This window comes from Drosophila ananassae, chromosome 3R (assembly GCF_017639315.1).
Source record: "Drosophila ananassae strain 14024-0371.13 chromosome 3R, ASM1763931v2, whole genome shotgun sequence".
Classification (NCBI taxonomy): domain Eukaryota; kingdom Metazoa; phylum Arthropoda; class Insecta; order Diptera; family Drosophilidae; genus Drosophila; species Drosophila ananassae.
Genome location: NC_057930.1, coordinates 26,732,513 through 26,753,873, shown reverse-complemented (window position 1 = coordinate 26,753,873; position 21,361 = coordinate 26,732,513). Strand labels below are relative to the sequence as shown.

Below are 21,361 nucleotides of genomic sequence, written 5' to 3'. Positions count from 1 at the left end.
AAATGTATTGTATGTATGGTGGGTCTTTGGCAGAAGTGTGTGAATTTTGATGTGTGTGTGTGTGTGTGGATTGTGTGCGGCTAGTGTCTGACAGGACTCTATTCGGGGTCTACATGGGTAATCCGACCGGGTTCTAGGGGTCTAACACGGAAGGGTATTCTTCGGTGCGCTTTGGGGTTAGATTGCTCTGCGAGGCTGACTGTTTCTGTGTGGGTGATACCCTCGTCGGTGGATGAGTTTCAAGATCAAGATGCCCCCAACTTGAGTTATGACGCGGTGAGTCTGTGATCTACGGTTACTTACCTCGGGGGCGATCGGGTCGGTTGATCGTAAACATTATCCTGCTCGATCTGCCCGGAGACGCGTAAGAGATAAGGGTTAAGTTTGGTGGCACTTCTGGATGTCCTTTCGATACTTACCTGAGCATTGATGTCCTCGTCGTAGTCCGTGCTGTAGACCAAGGTGGGCTGGTTGCCGTAAGACCCCTTCTGGGGCGGGGTGGGCGTGGCAGCCAGCTCGAGGGGTCGGTAGGTGGACTGAGTCTGCTGCTGGCGGACGACCGGCTGGTACTGCGTGGCGGGAGGGGGCTGCTGCTGCTGATCCCGCTGATCCTGCTGCTGCTGCTGCTGGTACTCTATGTCCCTGTATAAATCGATATCGTCGTCGTAAATAGAATAATAGGATGAGTCATAGGGATGTGGTGGGGCTTGCGCCTGCTGCTGCTGATGTGGTGGCTGCTGTTGTGGCGCTTGTTGCACTTGAGCTTGTTGGAATGGTGTCGGTTGTAGCTGTTGTTGTTGCTGCGGAACCTGCTGCTGGTGATGCTGCTGGTAGCCACCCCCGTTCCCGCTCCCATGGTTATAAATGGATGCATTGTAGTAGTTACGACTGAGTTCTTGTGGCTGTGGCTGTGCCTGAGGCGTGGGCTGTACAAAGATGTTAGCGGGTGGTGGCGGCGCCCCCAGCGATGACGGTGAGGATGACTCGACTCTGTACAACACACACGTGGTTGGATTTGATTTTGGGAGTGATGATGGAAATGTTGTCGAGTGGGTGGCGCAGATTATTTACAGCAATTAGATAATGGGAGATAATGGAGATATGTTTGTAAACAGGGGAGAGAAATGGGTAAACGAGATCAGAACACAGTTCATTTAAACGGGGAGTTAGTGATACCAGAGGTCAGATGGGCAGAGACAGGCGGGAGCAGAAGTTAGGATGATGAGTTAGAGATCGGGTTATATATCGGATTAGAAGTTAGAGTTAGAGTAAGAGTTAGAGTAGCCCAGTCCAGAACATTTTGTTTAGTCAACTGTACAGGTTCGATCCGCGGGGGATCGCTTAGTAACGGGTCGTATATGGTATATGTACATTTATCGGCTGTATCTCGTGTATCTGTATCTTGTGTAGCGGCACAAAGTATTCATCCAGCAGCGAGCCACCTCGCGTGTCTCTCATATCTACCTGTGTCGCTCCCCACCGGCCGCGGTGTGGATGGAGTTCAGTTGCAGGCCGCCCAGGCTGCTGTGTTTGCTGTTCGGTTCGATTTCAGTCTTGTTCCTGCCGGCGATCTCCGGCGCCGCGGTCATCCACTTCTGCTGGCCTCTGGAGCGGGGTCGCGTGGTGAACCGCCCCCGGGTGGTGCTGCTTGGAGTGGTCGAGACAGGAGTAGTGGGTGTTGGACGAGTAATGCGTGGAGCGGCCGTTGTGACGCGCGGACTAGTCTCTGGAAGCTGGGGCAGCCGCTGCTTCAGCTCCTGGAATATGTCGCTGGGGAAGCTGATGAACGAGGGCACTCCGGCCTCCACGTTTGGCTGGTTCAGTTGCGAAAAGTTTGGAAACGGACGGCGCGTGGTAGTGGCTTCCAGGAAGCCTGTCTGGAAGTTGGGTGGGCGCAGCTTGCCCGGCGACTCGGTGATCATTTGGGGCCGTGGCGGGGCCATGGTCTCCGACATGGGCATGTACTGTGGCATTTTTGAGGGCGGCAGAATATCTTCCTCGTCCTCCTCGTAGTCCTCGTCGTAGTAGTCCACGCTCTCGAGAGCCGTTGTGGATGTCACTCGCGGAGTAGTGGGCGGCGGGGTCGGAGCAGGAGTCTGGGTGGAGGTGGTCTGCTTGCTGAGCTGCTTTTGAATGCCCTTGATGAAGCTCTCGTAGCCCTTGAGGGCCCTCGTCGTGGTCGTCGGAGGAGTCGTGGGCGTGGTCGGTTTGGTCCTAATCCGAGGCTTCTGTGTGGGCGGCGAGCTGGCAGTCGTCGGAGGAATCTGACTGGTGGAGCTGGGAACCTGGACCTGGGTGTTGCGAAGACTTCCGTTTCCACTTGCAGGGCCATCACTGCTGACCTGTTTGAAGTATTTAATCAGGGGATTCAGGGCCGGATTGACGCTGGCCAGGTCGCTGTTCTTCAGATTGGCCATGAACTCGTGCACGTTGAACTGGAAGTTGGTGAGCTTCGGCTTGGCAGTGGTGCTGGGCGCCGCCGTGGTGCTGATCGACTTGGTGAAGGTCTGGTAGGACTCCGGCATGGTGTTGTTGCTGGCGTAGCTGATTCCCACCGGCAGATGCGAGAAGTCCCGGAAGGGCACCTGCTGCAGACTGTTGTGCCGATTGAAGGCCAGGTTGGGAGCAGAGACTATGTGCACCGGGGTCACGGGCGGTCGCAGCTTAACGGCCGAGTGCCCTATCTGGTTGGGCCGCTCCGAGCTAAACATGCCCTTCATCTTCTGGTTGGCCACGATGTTGTACTGGAAATAGCTGCTCTCCGTCGTGCTCCTCTGCCCCTCGGCATCCGTTCCTATGCTGTACTGGGAGACCAGCTTTCCCGGATAACTCGAGACCTGCTGGTTATTGTAGAACCCACCCATGGTGCTGTACTGGCCGTTTGGAGTAACCTGCTGCTGGGAGGGCTTCAAAGGATCCACCTGGGAGTAGTACGAGAAGGGGGCTTGCGCCGTAGTGGGGGCGGCCGGAAGTGACGTGGAGGATGTCTGGGTCACCGGCTGGTTGTCTAGGTGGAAGTAGGAGAAGTTCTCCGCTTGCAACTGCTTGCGCCGCTCCTTCAACTCCTTCAGCTGCTGGATGAGGTAGGGAAGCAGGTCACCCGGACCCGAGTGCTGAGGCCGGGGAGTGTTGGAAGCAGGTCCTGCCGCGGCCGCTGATCCATAGTAGTTTCCGGCAATGGGCCGAAAGTCATCCTCCACCGGTGGCGGAGGCAGTGAGAGGTTGTAGCCCGTGTACACTACCTTCGCCTTCTGCTGTGGCAGGGGTCCTGCGGGAGCTACTTGCTGTGCCTGGTGGAGATACGCCTGATAGCCAGGACTGAGCTGGTTGTAGTTGTGGTTCCCATAGGGTGCTTGGGTATGGGTGTGGGCGCTAGCAGGATTAGGCGGCGTCAGGTAGGGGTTGTAGTTTCCGAAGGCGTATCCAGACTGTTGCTGCTGAAAATTCTGGGGTGGCGGAGGAGCGTCAATGGCACGGTAGTTCTGCCCCGGCCACTTGGAGGAGCGCTGCCCCACAGGTCGCAGCTGGCGGGGTCGACGCTTGGACTCGCCGGTTGCCGCATCTTCCCCAGTCCCTGTGTCCTCCTCTTCCAATTCCATCTCGTCATCGGTGACCTGCTGGTAATCGAACTCCATAGAAGCCAGGTTCTTGGGCTGACTGATTTTTGAGGAGTATTTCAAGGGCTTTGTCACGGCTGGAGCCGCCTCGTCGAAGTGTTCCTGAGAGTTGTTGGAACTGTTGGAGGTTTCTCCGCTGATCGGAGGAGTGGTAGGGCCCTCGGGTTCCTGGACTTCGCTGGATGTATTGGAGTCGTTGGGAGTCGCGTTTTCGGGAGTCACACTTTCGGTGACCTGGTCGCCTGCATCCCGGCGCTTGCGCAGGTGACCCTGGTCTGCACCATCGAGTCGGTTGTGTGCCAGTTCGTCTTCGAGTGTCCTGTCTTCGTCCAAGCTTTCGCTGTTTTCGTACAGGTTTGGCGGAGCAGTCGGATAGTTCGAAGTTCGAGGTCGTAGTTTAGAGTTCAGTGTTCGAGGTGTCGGTGTCGATTTGGAGCAAGATTTAAAGATAGTGCAGTATGCATTGTATGAGAGAAGAGAGCATGTAATACGATGAGAGTGGCGAAGAATTTGGAGATCAGTAAAGAGAGTAGTGGCATCAATTGAGAAGCACGAAGGATGAGTTCTACGAGCAAGAGCAAGAAGCGGGATGATGTCCTGCGGGCTTACCTGTAGGCCGTTCCGAAGGCGTACGATCCGATCTTGCCGGCCTGCGGGATGGCATTGATGCTCGCCTGGTGGATGATTCCATCTCGGTCTCGCTGCACCTGGCTAACGGTACTGGGCTGGCCGCGGTACACGCGCTGCTGTCGATCAGACTCCTCCTCCTCGACGGGAGGCAGCGTTTCCTGGGCTTCGGCGTATAGCTACATGGAGGATATCGACATTATTATAATTCAGACTCAAAACTTATAAATAAAAAAAAAAAGAGTTTAAGACATCGGAAGAAAAAATGGAAGAAAATCGAAAAATATTTTTGCTTCAGGGTTTTGATGCAGATTGATGAATAATCAATTTATAAATCGTTTAAGGTACTCCGATCAAGGATCGGGTTAAAACTGGCAAAGATATAGACATCACCGTGAGCCATATGAGGACTCCCTATACATTCCCCACTTTCCATGGCGTTCGATGGGAAAAATTGAAAGAAAATCGAAAAATATTTTTGACTTGGGGTTTTGGTGCAGATTGATGGAGAATCGATCTACAATCAGTTTAAGGTATTCCGCTCAAGGATCGGATTAAAACTGGCAAAGCTATAGACATCGCCGTGAGCCATATGTGGACTCCCCATACATTCCCCACTTTCCCAGGTGTTCAATGGGAAAAAATGGAAGAAAATCGAAAAATATTTTTGCTTCGGGGTTTTGGTGCAGATTGATGAAGAATCAATTTATAAATCGTTTAAGGTACTCCGATCAAGGATCGTGTTAAAACTGGCAAAGATATAGACATCACCGTGAGCCATATGAGGACTCCCTATACATTCCCCACTTTCCATGGCGTTCGATGGGAAAAATTGAAAGAAAATCGAAAAATATTTTTGACTTGGGGTTTTGGTGCAGATTGATGGAGAATCGATCTACAATCAGTTTAAGGTATTCCGCTCAAGGATCGGATTAAAACTGGCAAAGCTATAGACATCGCCGTGAGCCATATGTGGACTCCCCATACATTCCCCACTTTCCAAGGAGTTCGATCTACAAATCGTTCAAGATATTCTGCTCAAGGATTCCTCTCTGATAAAAACAAAAGTATAGAGCCATAGTATAATAAATAAAATAATATTTTAATTCAATTTACTATTTTCAGAGTATACGTGCTTCGGCTCGTCTATGGAGAGACTTTTATGGTTAAGCCTAAAAATGATTAAAGACATTTGTCATGCATTCTGAGTAGAACCAGTTTGGTATTATAATCATGCCATTGTTGTTCGATTTCATTTTAATTAAGGGCTCAATGGTGTCAAGATAATTTTGAAAAATATGTGAAAAACCAGAATTGTGATTCTTTGTTTTTAACTTTAGAAAATTTTTCATGATGTTATCTCATAAATATTTCTCCGGTAAAGACAGGTTTTCGAAGAGAACTACCCACCGGATGAAAGCACTTGCTCCGATCGGCTTAGGGGTATGATCTTCCCAAAACACTCACTCACCTTTGCTATGTCTTCCTGGGAGTCGAGAAGAGGCTTTGGCTGACCGCGGGACGTGACCACCGGATTCGGCGGCACACGCAGCTCCGGTGGCGGCGGGATGTGCTGCACCTGGGCCTGGATCACCTGCGGCGGGGATCGGTGGTACTGCGGCGCTACGGTGGGCGCCTTCGATGCACCGGCTCCCGGGCTGCTGAAGGCTGCTCCGAAGCGCACTCGGCTGGGCACGTGCTGCTGTTGCTGCTGCGCCTGGGTCTGGGCCTGGCTACGTGTCGGGCTGCGCTCCGGGGCGGAGGATGAGTCCACCAGTTCGCAGCCCACGTTGCGAGGCCAGTCGCAGGTCTGCAGCTCGTGCGAGTACATGAGCCCGCCGGTGCAGCTCTCCAGCAAGGCTCCGCCGAAGACACACACGTAGTACTGGGTACAGTCCGTGGGATGGGGGTAGTAGCCGAACTCCTCGGGACAATCGAAGCTAAGGCCATTGGAGCTGGAGGATTTCACGTTGGTGCCGAAGCTGCGGGAGCTGGTGACGCGGGAGGAGCGTTTGCTCTGGGCCTCTGTGTATCCTGAAAGAGAGAATTTAAGAGGATTAACTATTTGAGTCGATCTGGAGGTATTTAGGATTCCTAAACTTGAACTTGGATGATTGGTTGAACTTAAATGTAAACATTTCTGCCCTTTTCAAGTTGCACCTGTCTAGCTGGTTGTGGTTGCAACATCTTGATTGGATGCAGCACAGAGCGAGTGGATGGGGGCACAAGGTGCAGCAGCTGTCACGGTTTTATTTGCTCTTTTAATAGATTTCCCTCACAGAGAGATGTGAGCAGCTGAACCGCAGACTTTTTGCCGATTGTTATTACTCCGCTTGACCTTCTCGAGCTTCTTAAGCTAAATGCCACCGGCCATAAAACAGACTGGCTCAATAAAAGTGGCTATAGCCGCTCTGTAACTAAAGTATAAATAGCTTAACTGGCTATAATGGCAAACTGGCAAAAAAATATCACATTAAGGGATAGAAGGATTCTTGATCCAAATTATTAAGCTTGTAAGTACTGTTACGTCGTTTAAAACACTGTGCTCCTCTTTTAGCACTTAAAGTTTAATAATCGTTTGAAGTTTATTCCCCTCGAGTGTGTCAATTGTGTCGCACGGGTCCGGAATGTTAATTGAGCAACTCCGGACCGCGGAAAGGAGAAAGAACGGCCCATGTGTGGTTGCATAACACTCGAAGTTTATGGCCATACCGTACCTCGCCAGCATCCAAAAGAGCCAAAGCACCGAGTTTTCGCTGAATCAGCCATCAAGTGGCGACAATTTGCGGATAAAAAAGTTTTTAATTATAAAAACGTGCCGTTATAAGCCCGGTTTATGCTTCGGAAAGGTAACTGCACCCAAATAAGAGCTGACCTCAAAGCAGAACGAGCTCGGCTTCGGCTCCAACCAATATAGTATATAGTGTGGTCGGGGAAGTCGTCAGCGAGCCCAAATTCGAGGCAACAAAGCCCAACTAAACACAAATACCGAAAACTGATTACTCCGAACAATTGGGGCTCAATTTGAATTCAATTGAAATCAATTCTTTGCAATCAAAGTTATTGCAGCTTAAATGCTGCGCAAACATCGCCAAGTACGGCGGTTCCAAGGCGACTCCGTACTCTGTACTCCGGATGGCGGATTGCAATAATTCGTTGCTAGCTGCCTATCTGTTTTATTACATGACGATACCCAATAAATTAACTAGTCCCAGCCCCGGTCGGTTCGAGCGTTTAGGTTGCATAAGAGCTGGGTTGGGCCGAGCATTCATATTTGGTGAACTGGAAGTCGGCTTAGAATGATTTTGGTTTTGGGTCTCTAGTTTTGGGTCTGAGTCTAAGACCCTTGAATGGAGAATATTAAAGAAATGAACGCCTTCTTTTAAAAGAGAGTATGACATCCTAAGACAATAATTGCCCATTATGTTGCACCTTTGACCAGACTCGTGCTACTCGTGGGGCACGTTGTCTTAGCCTGTTTGATGAACCCGCTCGTTCCATTCACTTTTGCAATGAAGCAGCTGAAATCTGCAAAGCAACTATTGTGATTGGGCGTAGATGAATCGCTAATTCAAGGTACACGTCCCCCACTGTGCTCCAGTATTTGCCTACAATGCTGGGGAGAAAGGAGTCGACTGAAGTAATCGTAGGACTGAATTCCTAAGACTTTCACGTAGTTGAGCAGAAACAGTGTCAAGGCTCTGCGAGGGCGTCCCTCCCCCACCCAGCCCCCTGCCCGCCCCACTTTGCATGCAGTGAAGCCGGCACGCTCCACAAATTGTGTAATTAACGCGCAAAAACGTCGCAGACTTTCCGAGCCTCCAGAGCTACATTGACCGACTGAGACTGCGGCTGATATACGACGTGCTGCTGGCTGGCAACGAAAGCAAATCACGTGCCAGCGGCAATTGGCCATGCCGGAGTGCCCTGGCCCGCCATCCGTACGGATGACATTTGTATTAGCCACTGGACGGCCGGCCCCCGCACTTGGCTGTTTGCATTTGCAGCCTTTGTTGCTGGCCATTATTGCTGGAGTTTTGTTCGCCGGCCGCTTGTTATTGCGTTTGTGTCACCGCCGCGGGAGCTATGCAATCGTACTTTCTGCTCCACTAAGCAGTTACAAGCGGAGCTAAAAAGCCAGAGCTGGGAGGTACACAGGGAGAATTGAGGCGGCTTGGTTAAAACTCATCAAGAGTACCACTAGCAAGTCCGAATAATTTTTCCCAGTGCAAAGCCTAGCTGGGGCTCGACTTGGAGTTATGCAATCCGAAGTAATTCGACCATAAGCCTGATTGGTTTTCTTTGGCGCTTGTTCGTTGTTTGCATTGGATTTTTTCGCAGTTAGCCCCACTTGTAGCGATCGAATGCCGGACTATTGTTGAAAGAAAAGAATGTCATTCTCCCGCACTCTTAGGCCTCCAAAGAGCACCACTCCACTTTACCTCCCTGGCCCAAAGAAGTGGCAGAGCCAGCCACACAAGAGATGTAAATTCGGAAGCGTGCCGAGAGCTTTACGACCCCTTGGCCTCTCAGCTCTTGGCCTTTTCCACTGACGGTGTGCCCAAAGTGCACTCGACCAACAACTTCTCGGCCATAAAACGTGGCTTGATGAGCAACTTGACTTTCGTGCCAGTCGGAAGCGACCATAAAACACGTCACTCGGATAAACAAGCATCGTGTTTGGACAACTCGCCGAAGATCAGCGTGGGGCATTTTATTATCAATTTATTGAATGGGATATCGAGCGGTGCTGGGCATTTAAAGTCAATAAAAGTGTCGTATCGCTAGGCGATGAATATTTATAAGTGACCCTTCACGGCTGGGATGTCCGAGCTGTGATTTCTGGCGATGACTCGCCAAGAGATTAGACCGTGTGTCACCCGAATGGTGGCATTGATTAAGCGCTTCCGATCGCAAGGCGCTAATTTATGCAAATCGGCACTGCTCTAATATCTAAATCTTTAAAACTAACTCTTAACGACGTGCTGATGAGGCGTTCCCGGGCCTAGGCCCGAGCTGCGCCGGCGATGCGTCACTGAAGCAGCCAGACTTGGCCAGCCTAGGCGGCATTTCAACACTGCCTCCGACTTATTTGAGGCCATAAAATTGGCAACCGCCAATAGCATGGCCAAATTTAGACAAATGGCGCGAAACATTGCACTAATTGCCACCTCGTTTGGCAGCCGCATGGATCTGATTTATGTCCACCGTAATGAGCCACTTTACCACATCGGGTTTCTGTACAAAAGCGGCCAAAAAGAATAGGGTCCCTCGGCCAGTTTCGACACCAAGGCTCGGTTGTGCCTTCTTGGGGCCCTTTTGGTTTTAATTAAGTGGTCGAAAAGTAAATTTCTTTTGGCATGTTCAGTGGATGGCTCAATTTTGATTTCGCGTGCCTCGCGTTTGAACTTTTAATTAAACGCGACTGACCGAGGCAAGTTTGTTGCCTCAGTCTTTCGATTCGCTGGGTGCGGTCCGCAATTAAACGCACGCTCGCCTGCTAGACGGAAATATAAATCATGGCCCGGCTCTGAGGCGCACTTTCGTTTGTTTTCGTTTTCAATCGACTGCCCAAATCAATGAAAGGGAGGGGGCGTGACGCCAAGCCTCGAAGGGGCGGCAAAGCCAGCCGCCCCAATTGTTGCATTTGTTCGCTTAGTTTTCTTTTCATTACGAAACCCGGCTCAGCTGACCACGACTCCGAGTCCAGGCTTCCCTGCTGATTCCATTCGCCTTGCGTTCACAATTTCACACGCGAAGGAAACTAACTAGCAGGAGCATCGGTTTTGGTTTCAGTTTCAGACAAGCTCTTTCTTTCCCAAGGAAAAGTCCGCGACCCCAGCTGCACTTTCCGGCGACGGACTGTGGGATGGGGAAGTAGCCCCGCCGTCCAGTCTTCCGCCGGCACGTGCTCGAACTGTTAAAGCAGTGCGTTTCTAAACTGCGGCTACCAGCTGGTCGTAAATTTTTACTCCAACGAGCCATAAACAATTAGCTACGAGTTGGGTCGAGCAGTAAGCAGATTGAGCTGTCTTGGGGTATTACGAAATGCCGTGTGTGACTGTCACTTTAGAAAGTAAGGCAAGTCTGATCGTATTCTTGGGCGGTAATGAATGCAGATTGAATTCCATTATACTATTTTATACGAATTCGATTAGAAAACTTGGATTACAATGTGGTTTAAGTTTGAATATTTCTAGAGGCCTTCATAGCTTTGCGGCTTTTGTAGATTGTTAAAGAATAATATGTATATTATTATGAGTTTGGGAAGAAAGGTAGAAGTTTAAACTTAGCTCCTTGAACATTTTAGTCCCTGGGCCTCTTAAAGATTTCTGATAAAGCGAATTGCAACACATTTTGTCTTCTGAGGAAGCTGATGAGCTGCTGCGACGAGCCTGGGGCCAGACTATCCATCAGAAAGTGATGAAAGCATCACTTAGCGGAGCGGAGCAGACCGCATCTCGCCGTGTCATCGAAATTAACCAATTTCGATTTCAACGCTCGGCGGCATGACAGATTTAGGGGACTTGGTTCCAGGTTGGCAGTCGCATTCAGAGATGGCATCCAAAATAAAAATGAAATAATCGCCATGAGCAGCGACGGCGTAGTGAACCCATTTTCGAGTGTACCACAAAACAGGAAATATGCAGCACTTACTCAGGCTCTGGCTCTTGCCTCATTGCTTTCCTTTTCGTCGTGGCTGGGGCCCACATTCAAAGACTAAGTAGAGCTGCGGCCTAAAGCGCTTTTCGGCTATTATGCAACGTGCCTATCGACTGGCTTAGTGGACTTACTGGCTTTGTATTTCGAACAATCGACCGCTTTTCCTCTCGACTGTTTTTGGGGGAGAATGCTCCAATTGCAGCTCATACTTTCTTTGCCCACTTGCGAGCGGCTAGGCTGAGGGGTTTGTGGGTCTTGGGTCTTGTGTGCCCGATTCGATTTTGGTTTATCACCTCCTAATGATCTCTTGCTCGCCGAACTCGATTATTCGGTCTGCTCCAGCTAGTGGCCTAACTCTACGTGATCCTGTGAACCAATTCGAAAGTGGTGCGCCCCAGAATGTGCTGGTCGAGTGGAGCATATGGTCGGTCGCCTAAGCCACCTGTCCATGCCAAGTTGGCTTGCGAGGCACGCAGCGCCAAACCACTCTCGTTATGACTGGCAATATGACACTTGTGGCACACGATTTTATCCACTGGGCAGCTTTTCAAAATGTTAATTGGCAGCCAACTTTCAAATTCGGTCGAAATATGGCAGTCGTTTCTGGGTTCGGGCCTGGATGGAGCTCAATCCCTGGTATTCGCAGTTTCTGGCTGTTCTAGGGACTCCATGACCCTCCCTCCCAACGGCATTCCTCGCCATCAGCCATAAACCACATTTGCATTTGAGTGCCCCAAAAGTGAATGCTGCCGCTGCCCAGCAGTGGCGACAAAAAGCACAGAAACATAGCTGGGAAAGTGGGTCAAACCGAGAATGTTGCATAACCACCAGACAGACAGACAAACAGACAGGCAGGCTGCTCGTGTGCTGGTATCTCAGATCTTTTTGCTAGTGGCAGCAACTAGACCAGACTAACTAGTCTAAAAGCGAAACCACGGCGACAACATTGTGGTGGCGCAAGGCTCGCTGCAGCCACGCCCACTTCAAAATCGATCACTTTCGCTTGCAACTCCAACCTGAACGGACGGCAATAGTCGTTCGATTTATGTGCTGTATTGGTCGTGTGTCGCATTCGCAATGAGACCGCAATACCCAGGAATGGGAATGGGAATGGGAATAGGAATCAGACGCCCAGTTAGAGCACAGTATTGGGCTAGGAATGGGATTGGAAAGCCACCCGAGTGTAACGCGTGATTGGCTCCACAAATGAGAAACTGATTTTGATGTTGCAAGTGGCCTGGAGGGCGATCTTCTGCGATAGCATTGTTTTTAGCCGTGTACTACATGGAGTCTCTCAGATATACAGATCAATGGATCATGGATCATGTTCATGTGACCAGAATTGCAACACAGCTTAGGACACGACTTCGGGAGAAAACCCCCGCCGAATAATCAAGCGTGTATCCATCGGAATACCAAGTTGCTGCTTGCCTTGACCGCGACGGAAGATCAGCCCGCCGACTAGACCGAAGACTGAAGACGGGCCCGCCTCCTCTTGTGCCTTCTTTTGCCTGCGAAGGTCACGGACTATCCCTCATCCACGAAGAAAACAAGCGAAAACAAAACGGTGGGCGGTGGTCGGTGGTCGGTGGTTGGTGGTCGGCGGTCGGTCGGTCGGCGGCAGTAACAAATTGCAAAGGCAACAAACCATAAATTTGGCGAAACATCATCAAAATCGAAGGAAGCACTTACAGCGTGTGGATAGGCGATGGCCGAGAGCCAAAATTTACATACAGTTAGCTGTTTCTGCTTCAGTGGATTGCGGCTCATCTCGGGGCTTGCCGCACAGTTTACCGTTCGACTGGTGGAGCTGCTTTTGACACAGACTCCCGCGGGTCAAGGTACTCGTATCTATTAGACACGCCAATCGCTACGAAAACTGCTGATCCAAGTAAATATTTAACCGAAACCTATTGCGAGGCAGTTTCTTCTGCGAGATTAGTGGAAACTGTCTGTGGGACTGCGGTTCTTCTGCCACACAGGTGTGCGGAAGTGCGTTGCATCGGCCATAAGAAACCCTGACAGAAAAGGTTGGATTGCCCAGATGATCGAGCACAGTCGGGTAGTTGCGACAAATTTGAGGCTGACACACTCGGCGCGGCAGTCATAAGAGCTTAGTGGCAATAGCCATTTTCCTTTCACTTTTCATTTAAATGAATTTGATAAGCACCGGAGCAGGGGCAGGCTCTGCAGCAACATTGAGGCAACTGCAACAATGACCAGTCCAACGAGCATGCAACAAGACACAACTTGATAGTGCCGGAAATCTGTGCACATTTGCGGGGCTACTGCTTTACATTCCCGTACTTGTTGCGGCACTAGACGTGTGCCCGAAAATCTTAGTACTTGCGGCCTGCAGTTGCAGCTTGCAACACTCGCTGCAAGTGGCAAGGCAGCTTGTCGGGCTATTATTTCTTTAAAGTCTAAGAGACCAATAATTGAAACTTTAAAACCGAGAAAGACTGCAAACTTCCATTAATGACTGCGGACTTTATGGATTAAAGTGGTTCTTTTTGAAAATATTTTTATACTCATTTATTTATTTATAAACTTGGCAGTAAAACACAAACTGTAACATTGTTTTCTAATAAAACAGACATAATAATTTAGACATAATGGGGTTTACTGCTGCGTAATGAAATGATCTCTTAAACAATACAAATTGCTGTCCAAACTCTGCGAGTTGTTTATTTAAATTTGCCATGGGTATCGTTAATGTTTTACGATCAATTATTTTAGCCAACTCGGCGGTAACTCCTTTCCAATTTTCCACACAATGCATGAGGAGAATGGAGGCACGAGCGTGTGCCACAATTATCTCCCCAACGGAGGGTTGGGGCATTGTCTGCCGCCTGCCGCCTGCCGTCTGAGGTCTGCGAATGTGTTATCATCCGGCGCCTTCCGAGAGCTTCTTAACTCGATCGTTCAACTTTTGAGCCTGGGCCTCGATTTCCGCTCATTGTTTGGCGCCCAATTGAAGCTTCCGCTTTTCACGATTTGGCGAATTGCCCGAAATAATTAGCCAATATGCATTTCTCGCCAACGGCAGGAGGACGACGCCCCTGCACTTCCAATTGTGAATCGGCAGTCGCAGTTTTGTGGTTTTGACATGCCACTCGCAAAGTGGCATTCGGAGGCAGTTTTTATGGCCTGTCATGCAGCCGTTGACTTGATGGTTTTGGCGCCCGATCGCTCTTTCCATTCCGGTCATCGGAGGCCTGCTTTGGGCCCGAGTGAGTGGCCATTAGGCCGCCACTTGATTAATGCCTCCAGATGAGGCTGGGCTGGACGTCTTTATTTTTTAAACGGGCCGTCGGTGATGAATGGTGCGTTCACCTCGTGGTTAGTCTGAGATGCTGACATAATCCAGATCTCGAGTATGCCCATCTTTCACCGACCATTTCCATTTCCCCGTGCCAGCCCCACCGACCCACTTTCTCAGGCATCCCGTCCAAGTGGAGGCCTTAACTTGCCACCTCCACGTCGCGTGAGATCGATTTCGAAGCCATCGGGAAAAGGTACTCGGTACTCGGTACTCGGCACGATTACGTATGCGTAATTTGTGAATAAAGAAAATAATCATGTCGGCATGGACTCGAAATTGAAATCTTCCGCATTGGGAAGAAATTGCGTTCAGTTGTCGCAGTCGCACTCGCAATAAATAATAAACTGTGCGGCGCGGGCGCTCATCTGCTGGGAAGCAAAGCTCCACAGAGAGGAAAAGTTGGCCAAGTTATTATATATTGTGGATACTACATCTATAGCCGATCGATAGGCGCTATTTTCTCTCAATACACTGATTCGCCAGCTCGACTCAGCCGCTGCCAGATGAATTGTGGAAATTGGGCTATCGAAGGCACACATGAGTGAGCTGCTGCGACCCACTGGGAGACTCGGTCGTGACTGCTGCCTCGGAACACTTGACGGTCGGGACGGGTGCGTGGGTAAGCCTAGCAACGGCGAGTTGGCCAGCGGAGAGCGTTCGCCGTTTGGCAAAACGCTTGGAGTACTTTCGCATTACAATAAATGCAGTCGGGACACAAATCGATGGCTGCGTTGCGATGGTGTCTGTGACGTAAGCAAAAAGTATCATAACGCGGCAGGGGCTAGCCGCTTGCCACTCGCTGTTACACCTACTGCACGATATTAAAACGCAGTTTGTAATTAACATTCCCCAGTCGCCGGAGTTGCAGTTGCATTGGCAGAGTGTGTGCAATCGGCGGGATGCATTTGAATTTTGAATTTTCGCACGGCAACCAGGGAGCCCCGGGCAGGTCTAGGGCGTATGAGGCAAAAAGATTTCAGACCGCTCGCATTGTTCGACTCGGAGGCATTCCCATGAGAAAGCCAAGTTAGCGAGTCGCCTTCACTTTCTGGCTCTAGCCTCATGTGTGATGTGTGTGGAGGCTCCACTTGATGGAGTCAAAACCTTTTCAACATTTTGTGATTTTGACTTTAATAAGGCTGGTACTCGCCACTTGTCTAAAAATGTAAATCCCCCACTTCAAACTAAAGTGAAAGTTGGACGGTTCTGTCAATGGACGGGAAATGCATTATTAAGCGAAATCAATAAAGATTCTAGTCGGAGATTGGGTGACTTGGAAGCCAGTCCCCTCCTCCTCGCCAAATGCCAAAAGTAAAGCAAAGGCCACCTAGTAATGCCTCCGGCTGGGGCCTGAACCAAAAAAAAACAAACGAATCCACCCAGCCCAGTCTAGTCCAACCTAGTCCGACCCAGTCCAACCCAGTCTAACCCAGTACAGCCCAGCCCAAGCCACAAACTGCAACCCAAGGCTCCGCCAGACGAAAAGCAATCGCTGCAAACATTTTATAAAGCGCCAATTATATTTTATCCACGTGTGGGCAGCCAAATTACTTACAAAGTCACTCACGGATTGCATTTGGGTTTGGGATCACGAAAGACTACTACCTCTCGACCAGCGCAGAGCCATGTACTTACAGTACAAGTATTGATTGATTTTGTGCCCGGCCGTGGTCACAGGCAATTTAAGTTTACGATTCTGTTTCACTCACGGTGACATTTATGCGGAATTAAATATGGAGCAGCAGCCGAAGACTTAGCCAGCCCACACCGCCTCGCCGTGGCCAATGTAATTGTGGGCGCCTGCTAACGACATTAACTGGGCCCAGACCAAACCAGACCGAACACAAAAGGCAGCTCAGTACTCGTAATCTCGTGACTTGGCATTAGAATCCGCGCTCCAAAAGTGAACGGACTGGCTCCGGTTGGGTCCATGGCACATTTCTGGTTTTGGGTGTGCCCGAAAAGCTGGCAAAACGGTACGGGTTATATGCAAAGTACGCGACTTGTGCTGTAATCCGTCTGACTTGCATGTTTCAGATACAGTATCTTAATAGTCCCTGTCCCAGTTCCTTAGCTGCTCAAGTCCTGTCCGGCATTAGATCTGCTTCTCATTCGAGACTCATAAATGACATTTTAATTACGACTGCCAGGGTGTAATGATTGAGATACTTTTTGTGGCTGCTGCTTTCAGAATTCCGCTCCAAAGCCGAAATCAATTCAGGGTCACTCAACGCCCCAGCTCGGTCCATAAAAGGCGTCTGTTGCGCAATGGAATGGAATATGCAGCCAAGAAGCCATTGCCATTGTGGTTTCTAAGTCGGCCTGCGTCGGCGGCGGATCTGAGATCCGAGTTGTGTTGAGATCCGAGTTGAGCTGAACAAAGCGCTTATTGGACAACCCAAACAATTATAACGACAATGGCAAAAACAATTATAGCAGGCCAATAAAAGCAAATGGGGCTGAATCTAACTGGCCTTATGTTTTCGTATACCTATACCTACCTTGCCTCTGGGTTTATCGGGCTGCCCTCGACTTTTATGATTGGATTGTGTCTTTAACAAATTGGAGTCTCACACCGCGTTTAATTCAAAGCTTCATTGTATGAAAATCAGCTTACAATTAATTAATTCAACCCGAGAGCGTTTCTCAGATTTATTCATATTATAAACTAATATTTGGTTTTCGAGAGATAAACATTCAAATTCATGTTCATTTTTGAATAAGGTCTTTAAAACCTGATTATATTTTCTCAAACTAACTGTAAGAGTTGGAGCCCATTCTTGTCTCTTCCAGTGCCAAGATAGTATCTATAAGTCCCGATAGTATCTATAAGTTCCTAATGGTACTCCCCTCAGAATAATGTGTTAGTTGCCAAGAACGCGCAGATTTGAATAAGGTCTTTAAAACCTGATTATATTTTCTCAAACTAACTGTAAGAGTTGGAGCCCATTCTTGTCTCTTCCAGTGCCAAGATAGTATCTATAAGTCCCGATAGTATCTATAAGTTCCTAATGGTACTCCCCTCAGAATAACGTGTTAGTTGCCAAGAACGCGCAGACTGGCACAAAGTAATATTTCATGAGGCAGTCAGAAGTGATTGCAATCGCCTATGAGTCATGCTAGTACCCACTAAGGCGCCAAAAACTGGAGCCAAGCCCAGCGGTTAAACGAAATCGAAAGGTTGCCGTGTGCTGCCTATTGCGGAAAGTGGATTTCGATAATTATTTCATTTACGGCCAGTCCTGTGCTCCCCAAGAATTTTGAAAGCCAGTCGACGCCCACGGAGTCTCGTTTGGCAGCGCAGCAGCCTGGCATTGTGCAACGAAAAGCCGCTGCCTTTGGGCCCATTTCAATTCCATTTTGGCCAACTAATTTGTTGAATTAAGTGTGGCGGCCCGCGATGCCCGATTGGCTGTAGTCGGTCAGTTTTAGTCTCGGTTTCAGTTGCGGGTTCCCAGGCCCGGGTTCGGGCGTAAGTAGCTCGAGGGAGTGTCTGCGGAATCCATTAGATCTGCTGCTGGCTTATAAATAATGTAAACCAATTAAAACCAGGTCCCCGCAATGTCGTTTGCTCACAAGCCCAGTCAGCCAGCTGCAGTGGCTAGAAGTTTCCCCACGAAAAACAAAAGACTTAGGCAACAAACTCGCTGTATCTCAACGCACGCACCCCCCAGATCCGCGTCAAACTAATAACATGTGGTGCGGGTTGGTGGTGGTGGAACAGCAGATCGTGATTGCAGAGTTCTAATTTCCGAGCATGTATTCTTTACGGGTTTTCTAGATTGTTTTCGTTTCGTTAGTGTCTCTGCCTGAGACTTTAGTCGCTTTGTGCGCCGAATCGATGCCAAGGTTGGGCCTGCAATTCAAACGCTGAATATGGTAATGTGGAGAGCACTTGGCAGGGCAGTTGCTGCTCAGCTGTTGCTTCTACTGTTGCTGCTGTTTCTGTTGGGTGTGAACTGCTTCCAAGTCGTAATTAAATGTCTTGCACCAACTCGAGCTCGCGATCGAGCTGCTTCTTGGGACGAAAAGTTAATCAGACCAAAAAGCAGCGCCGTCAACCTGCCAAACATGGACAACTGATGCAAAGTCGCGATGACTTAAGCGGCGGGCCTGGAATCGACGGACGACGGCGATAGTTGCAAGTCAGATATGCCTGGGCCAGCGGCTTCGGATGACCTTCACCTTTTGCTCATCACCTTTGCTGCCAAAGAGCCAAGAGAGCAAACATGAAAACGAAAACAGACGCGGATCATTTACATGAAATCAAATACCAAAGTGATGCTTGTTTTGGCAGACGTCCGAACACGCAAGGGGGCCGCTCGGAGGGGAATCCCCTCCTAATAATGATTAAATTTTCCAGCCACTTTCGGCCAGCTATTTCCCCATCTGTGGCCACAACGGGTAGTGTCAGCCTGGCCGTCAGCCTGCAAAACCTGGTCGGCTCTGTCGTTGAACTTGAACCGATGGGGCACGTTTGGCGGGGAAGACAACTGGTGGCGGGAGCAAGTCGGGAAAACGTCGGAAAACGGGTGAATATTGAAAAGCGAAAACGCCAGAGCTGCGCGGCTGACTGGGGAGTCTTTTGTGATCTTAATTGCATAGTTAGGCTCCGCGATATCCAAAAAAGCTTTTAGTGAAATGGCTCTGCCCTGTCTGCCCGGGATGTGCGCCGAAAAGGAGCATCCAGGGCAGTAAGGTGTAATTTATGTGCTCCGATGGGCTCTGCATTCCTCACTGGCGAATTGCTGGAACAGCTCCGACTGCCACTGCGAAGACATTAACCTAATAAATAGCCTTTGCCGGGGCTGCGTGTGTGGAGCCGCGTTAGGTCTGCGTGTGCGATCGCTGCTCTCGAGATACGACAAAGCTTCATTAACAGCTTTTAATCAAGATGTCTAATTGGCAACTCAAACACTGCGAAGGCAGCGATTATTAAGCAGAAGGCAAGCCAGACCACAGCCAATCAAAGCGAATAAAATGTTGGAGCGAAAACGATGTGCAGGCAGCTCAGAAACTAATGATTTTTGGCCCGACGATCTATCATACTACTTGCACTAAGCAGCAAGCACTAAGCACTAAGTAACAAAGCAAATTGATTGCAAGACACCTTATATGCGGCCGAGTCGTGTGAAAAGCCAAAGTCAAGGACGGACAGCCAGAAGTGGGCTACATTTGGGCCTGTGAACTTGGGCCCAGACCTGCGCGGAGCTCTTCTCGTGACCGAGAAGTCAAGTATTCGTATTTAGTAGTGGATCACGCATCTTTAAGCGCTTAACGCTTAACGGGTCGCGATCGTTTACTTCCCTGTGTACCTACCTGTCTATGTTGGGAATTTTTCCTCGTCTTTTTTGGGGTTTTTGCTGGCTCACTTCGCCGAATCTTTTAATATTGCGGTGACTAATCTACACGGGCATAAGCGGATATCATTTGTTCGCTTGGATTACTATCCGGTTTGCTTGATTGGCGACCGAAGACTTTAGATAAAATATGCGTATTAAGTGTTGTTTCTGTTTCTGCCAATACTGCCTTGTAAGACGAATTTTCTGTAGGAACTCAAGGCTAGATCAAGCCATCCGTCTTTCAAAAACCCAGCTCGGATTGGCCCGCCGGCTACGGACAAATTCTTTGTGTTTGTCCAACGAAAATGGATTTCCTGCGCCATGATTTCATGCCTTCTGAATTGAAATATATAGCCTACATCGGCTTATGCATGTCAGTGTCATAAGATATCAGGTATAGGCAGCGTGTTCGCGTCACTTATCGGTGTCACATCTATGAATTATGCGGCGCGAGGCTCGCGGTGCCCTCCAGGACCTGGAGGCGGGAGCTGCGTACTCTGCAGAATTATGGCTGGCATGCAATCAGGCAAAAAGCATCTCGTAAAGTACAAGGAGGCGGGCTCTGGCATTGCGAAAACCTTTTGCGAAAGAGCTGTCTTTGCCGAAGTAAGTGAAGTACATTGTTAGCGAGTCCTACGCGATGTCTTCTGGGACTTATACGACGCCCTCGGGCAGGGTCACAATTAATTTATGGCGTTTCGCGTTCTGAGTGAACAATTGGAATATTTATTCGACTCGTCCTCGGACAGATAGGGATTCGAATAGTTTCTGCTTGACAGAATAATTTTATAGCCTATTTTTACTCCTTTGGCTACTTGTTACTTCTTAACACTACATTTTAAAATATTTTAGATAGTGGCTTGGTCTGGAATATCTAATTAGCCGCTCTTCGAGCCAAATAAGAAATTGCCAATTTCGCAGAGGTTGACTGAGAAATAAATTCATCAAATCATCACGCCCAGCCCCACAAGTCCCATAGACGACATTGAACTGCTTATCCGCGCTTTGTAGTGTTTAGTAATAAAATCGTAAAACACGACCGTTTCCCACGCCGGACCACACCCTGTGCCGGAGCGGTGCAGCTGCTCATGGGTGACGGCATGGCGTGTGATGGTGTGGCGGCGTGACCATGCAAATTACCCAATGGTCGCCTAAATGTCAGCTCTCCGTGGCACAATTGGAGCGGTAGTGGAGGTTGCAACTTTATGCCGTCCACAATTAGTATGTTGGCTCATAAGTACGGCGTATAATCATAGCGTCCGTCGTCTGCCAAACCTTCGGGGAAACCAGTTAGTGAGCCAAACACCGAAGATCCGTTAATTGAGACTGAGCAGTCCCCCAGCATTGTGATAAATAATGAACAAGTTGATAAATAAATAAAATTGAAAAACTGTAAGCAGTCGGGCTTCTAAACCGGCATGTTATTTATAATGGCTTTGTCAAATAAAAACATCTAATATCGGTTCGATGACTCGATCGCGCAGTCTCGCGACGACTCCTTTCCGATCGAGCCGCAGCTTTTTGCCACTTTTTTGAGCTTTGCAGTCAATAGCCTGGACTAGCCACTGGCCGCCACTGGGGATGATTCAATAAAGCATTCACGCAGTCACGAAGCACACCCGCTTGGAGAAATGTCATTAAACCGAGGTGGAACCTGTTGGGCGGCCTGGGTGACATTGAAAACATCGAAACCGATATCTGGATGCCATGAAAGCGTCGGAGAAATTGGCTTAAACGGCGGCTGTAACAGGAATAGCGTTACTTGGCGAAACGGCATCCACATCTCG

The 21,361-nt window shown here is 49.4% G+C and overlaps 1 protein-coding gene across 9 annotated transcripts in view; it reads right to left on the bottom strand.

Moving 5' to 3' along the window:
• The window catches only part of LOC6497677 (flocculation protein FLO11), a 35,887-nt gene that overhangs the window by 8,479 nt on the left and 6,047 nt on the right, over window positions 1–21,361 (bottom strand). For 7 of the 9 annotated variants that reach the window (XM_032451497.2, XM_032451500.2, XM_032451498.2 and 4 more), the window contains exons 3-6: window positions 5,716–6,278; window positions 4,227–4,423; window positions 420–990; window positions 304–350 (exon numbers count right to left, since the gene is read on the bottom strand). In XM_032451497.2, coding sequence (XP_032307388.1) covers window positions 304–350; window positions 420–990; window positions 4,227–4,423; window positions 5,716–6,278 — 1,378 coding nt within the window. Of the gene's footprint in view, window positions 1–303; window positions 351–419; window positions 991–1,464; window positions 3,958–4,226; window positions 4,424–5,715; window positions 6,279–21,361 lie in introns of all 9 variants that reach the window. The other 2 variants (XM_032451499.2, XM_014906290.3) reach the window with 2 other exon arrangements.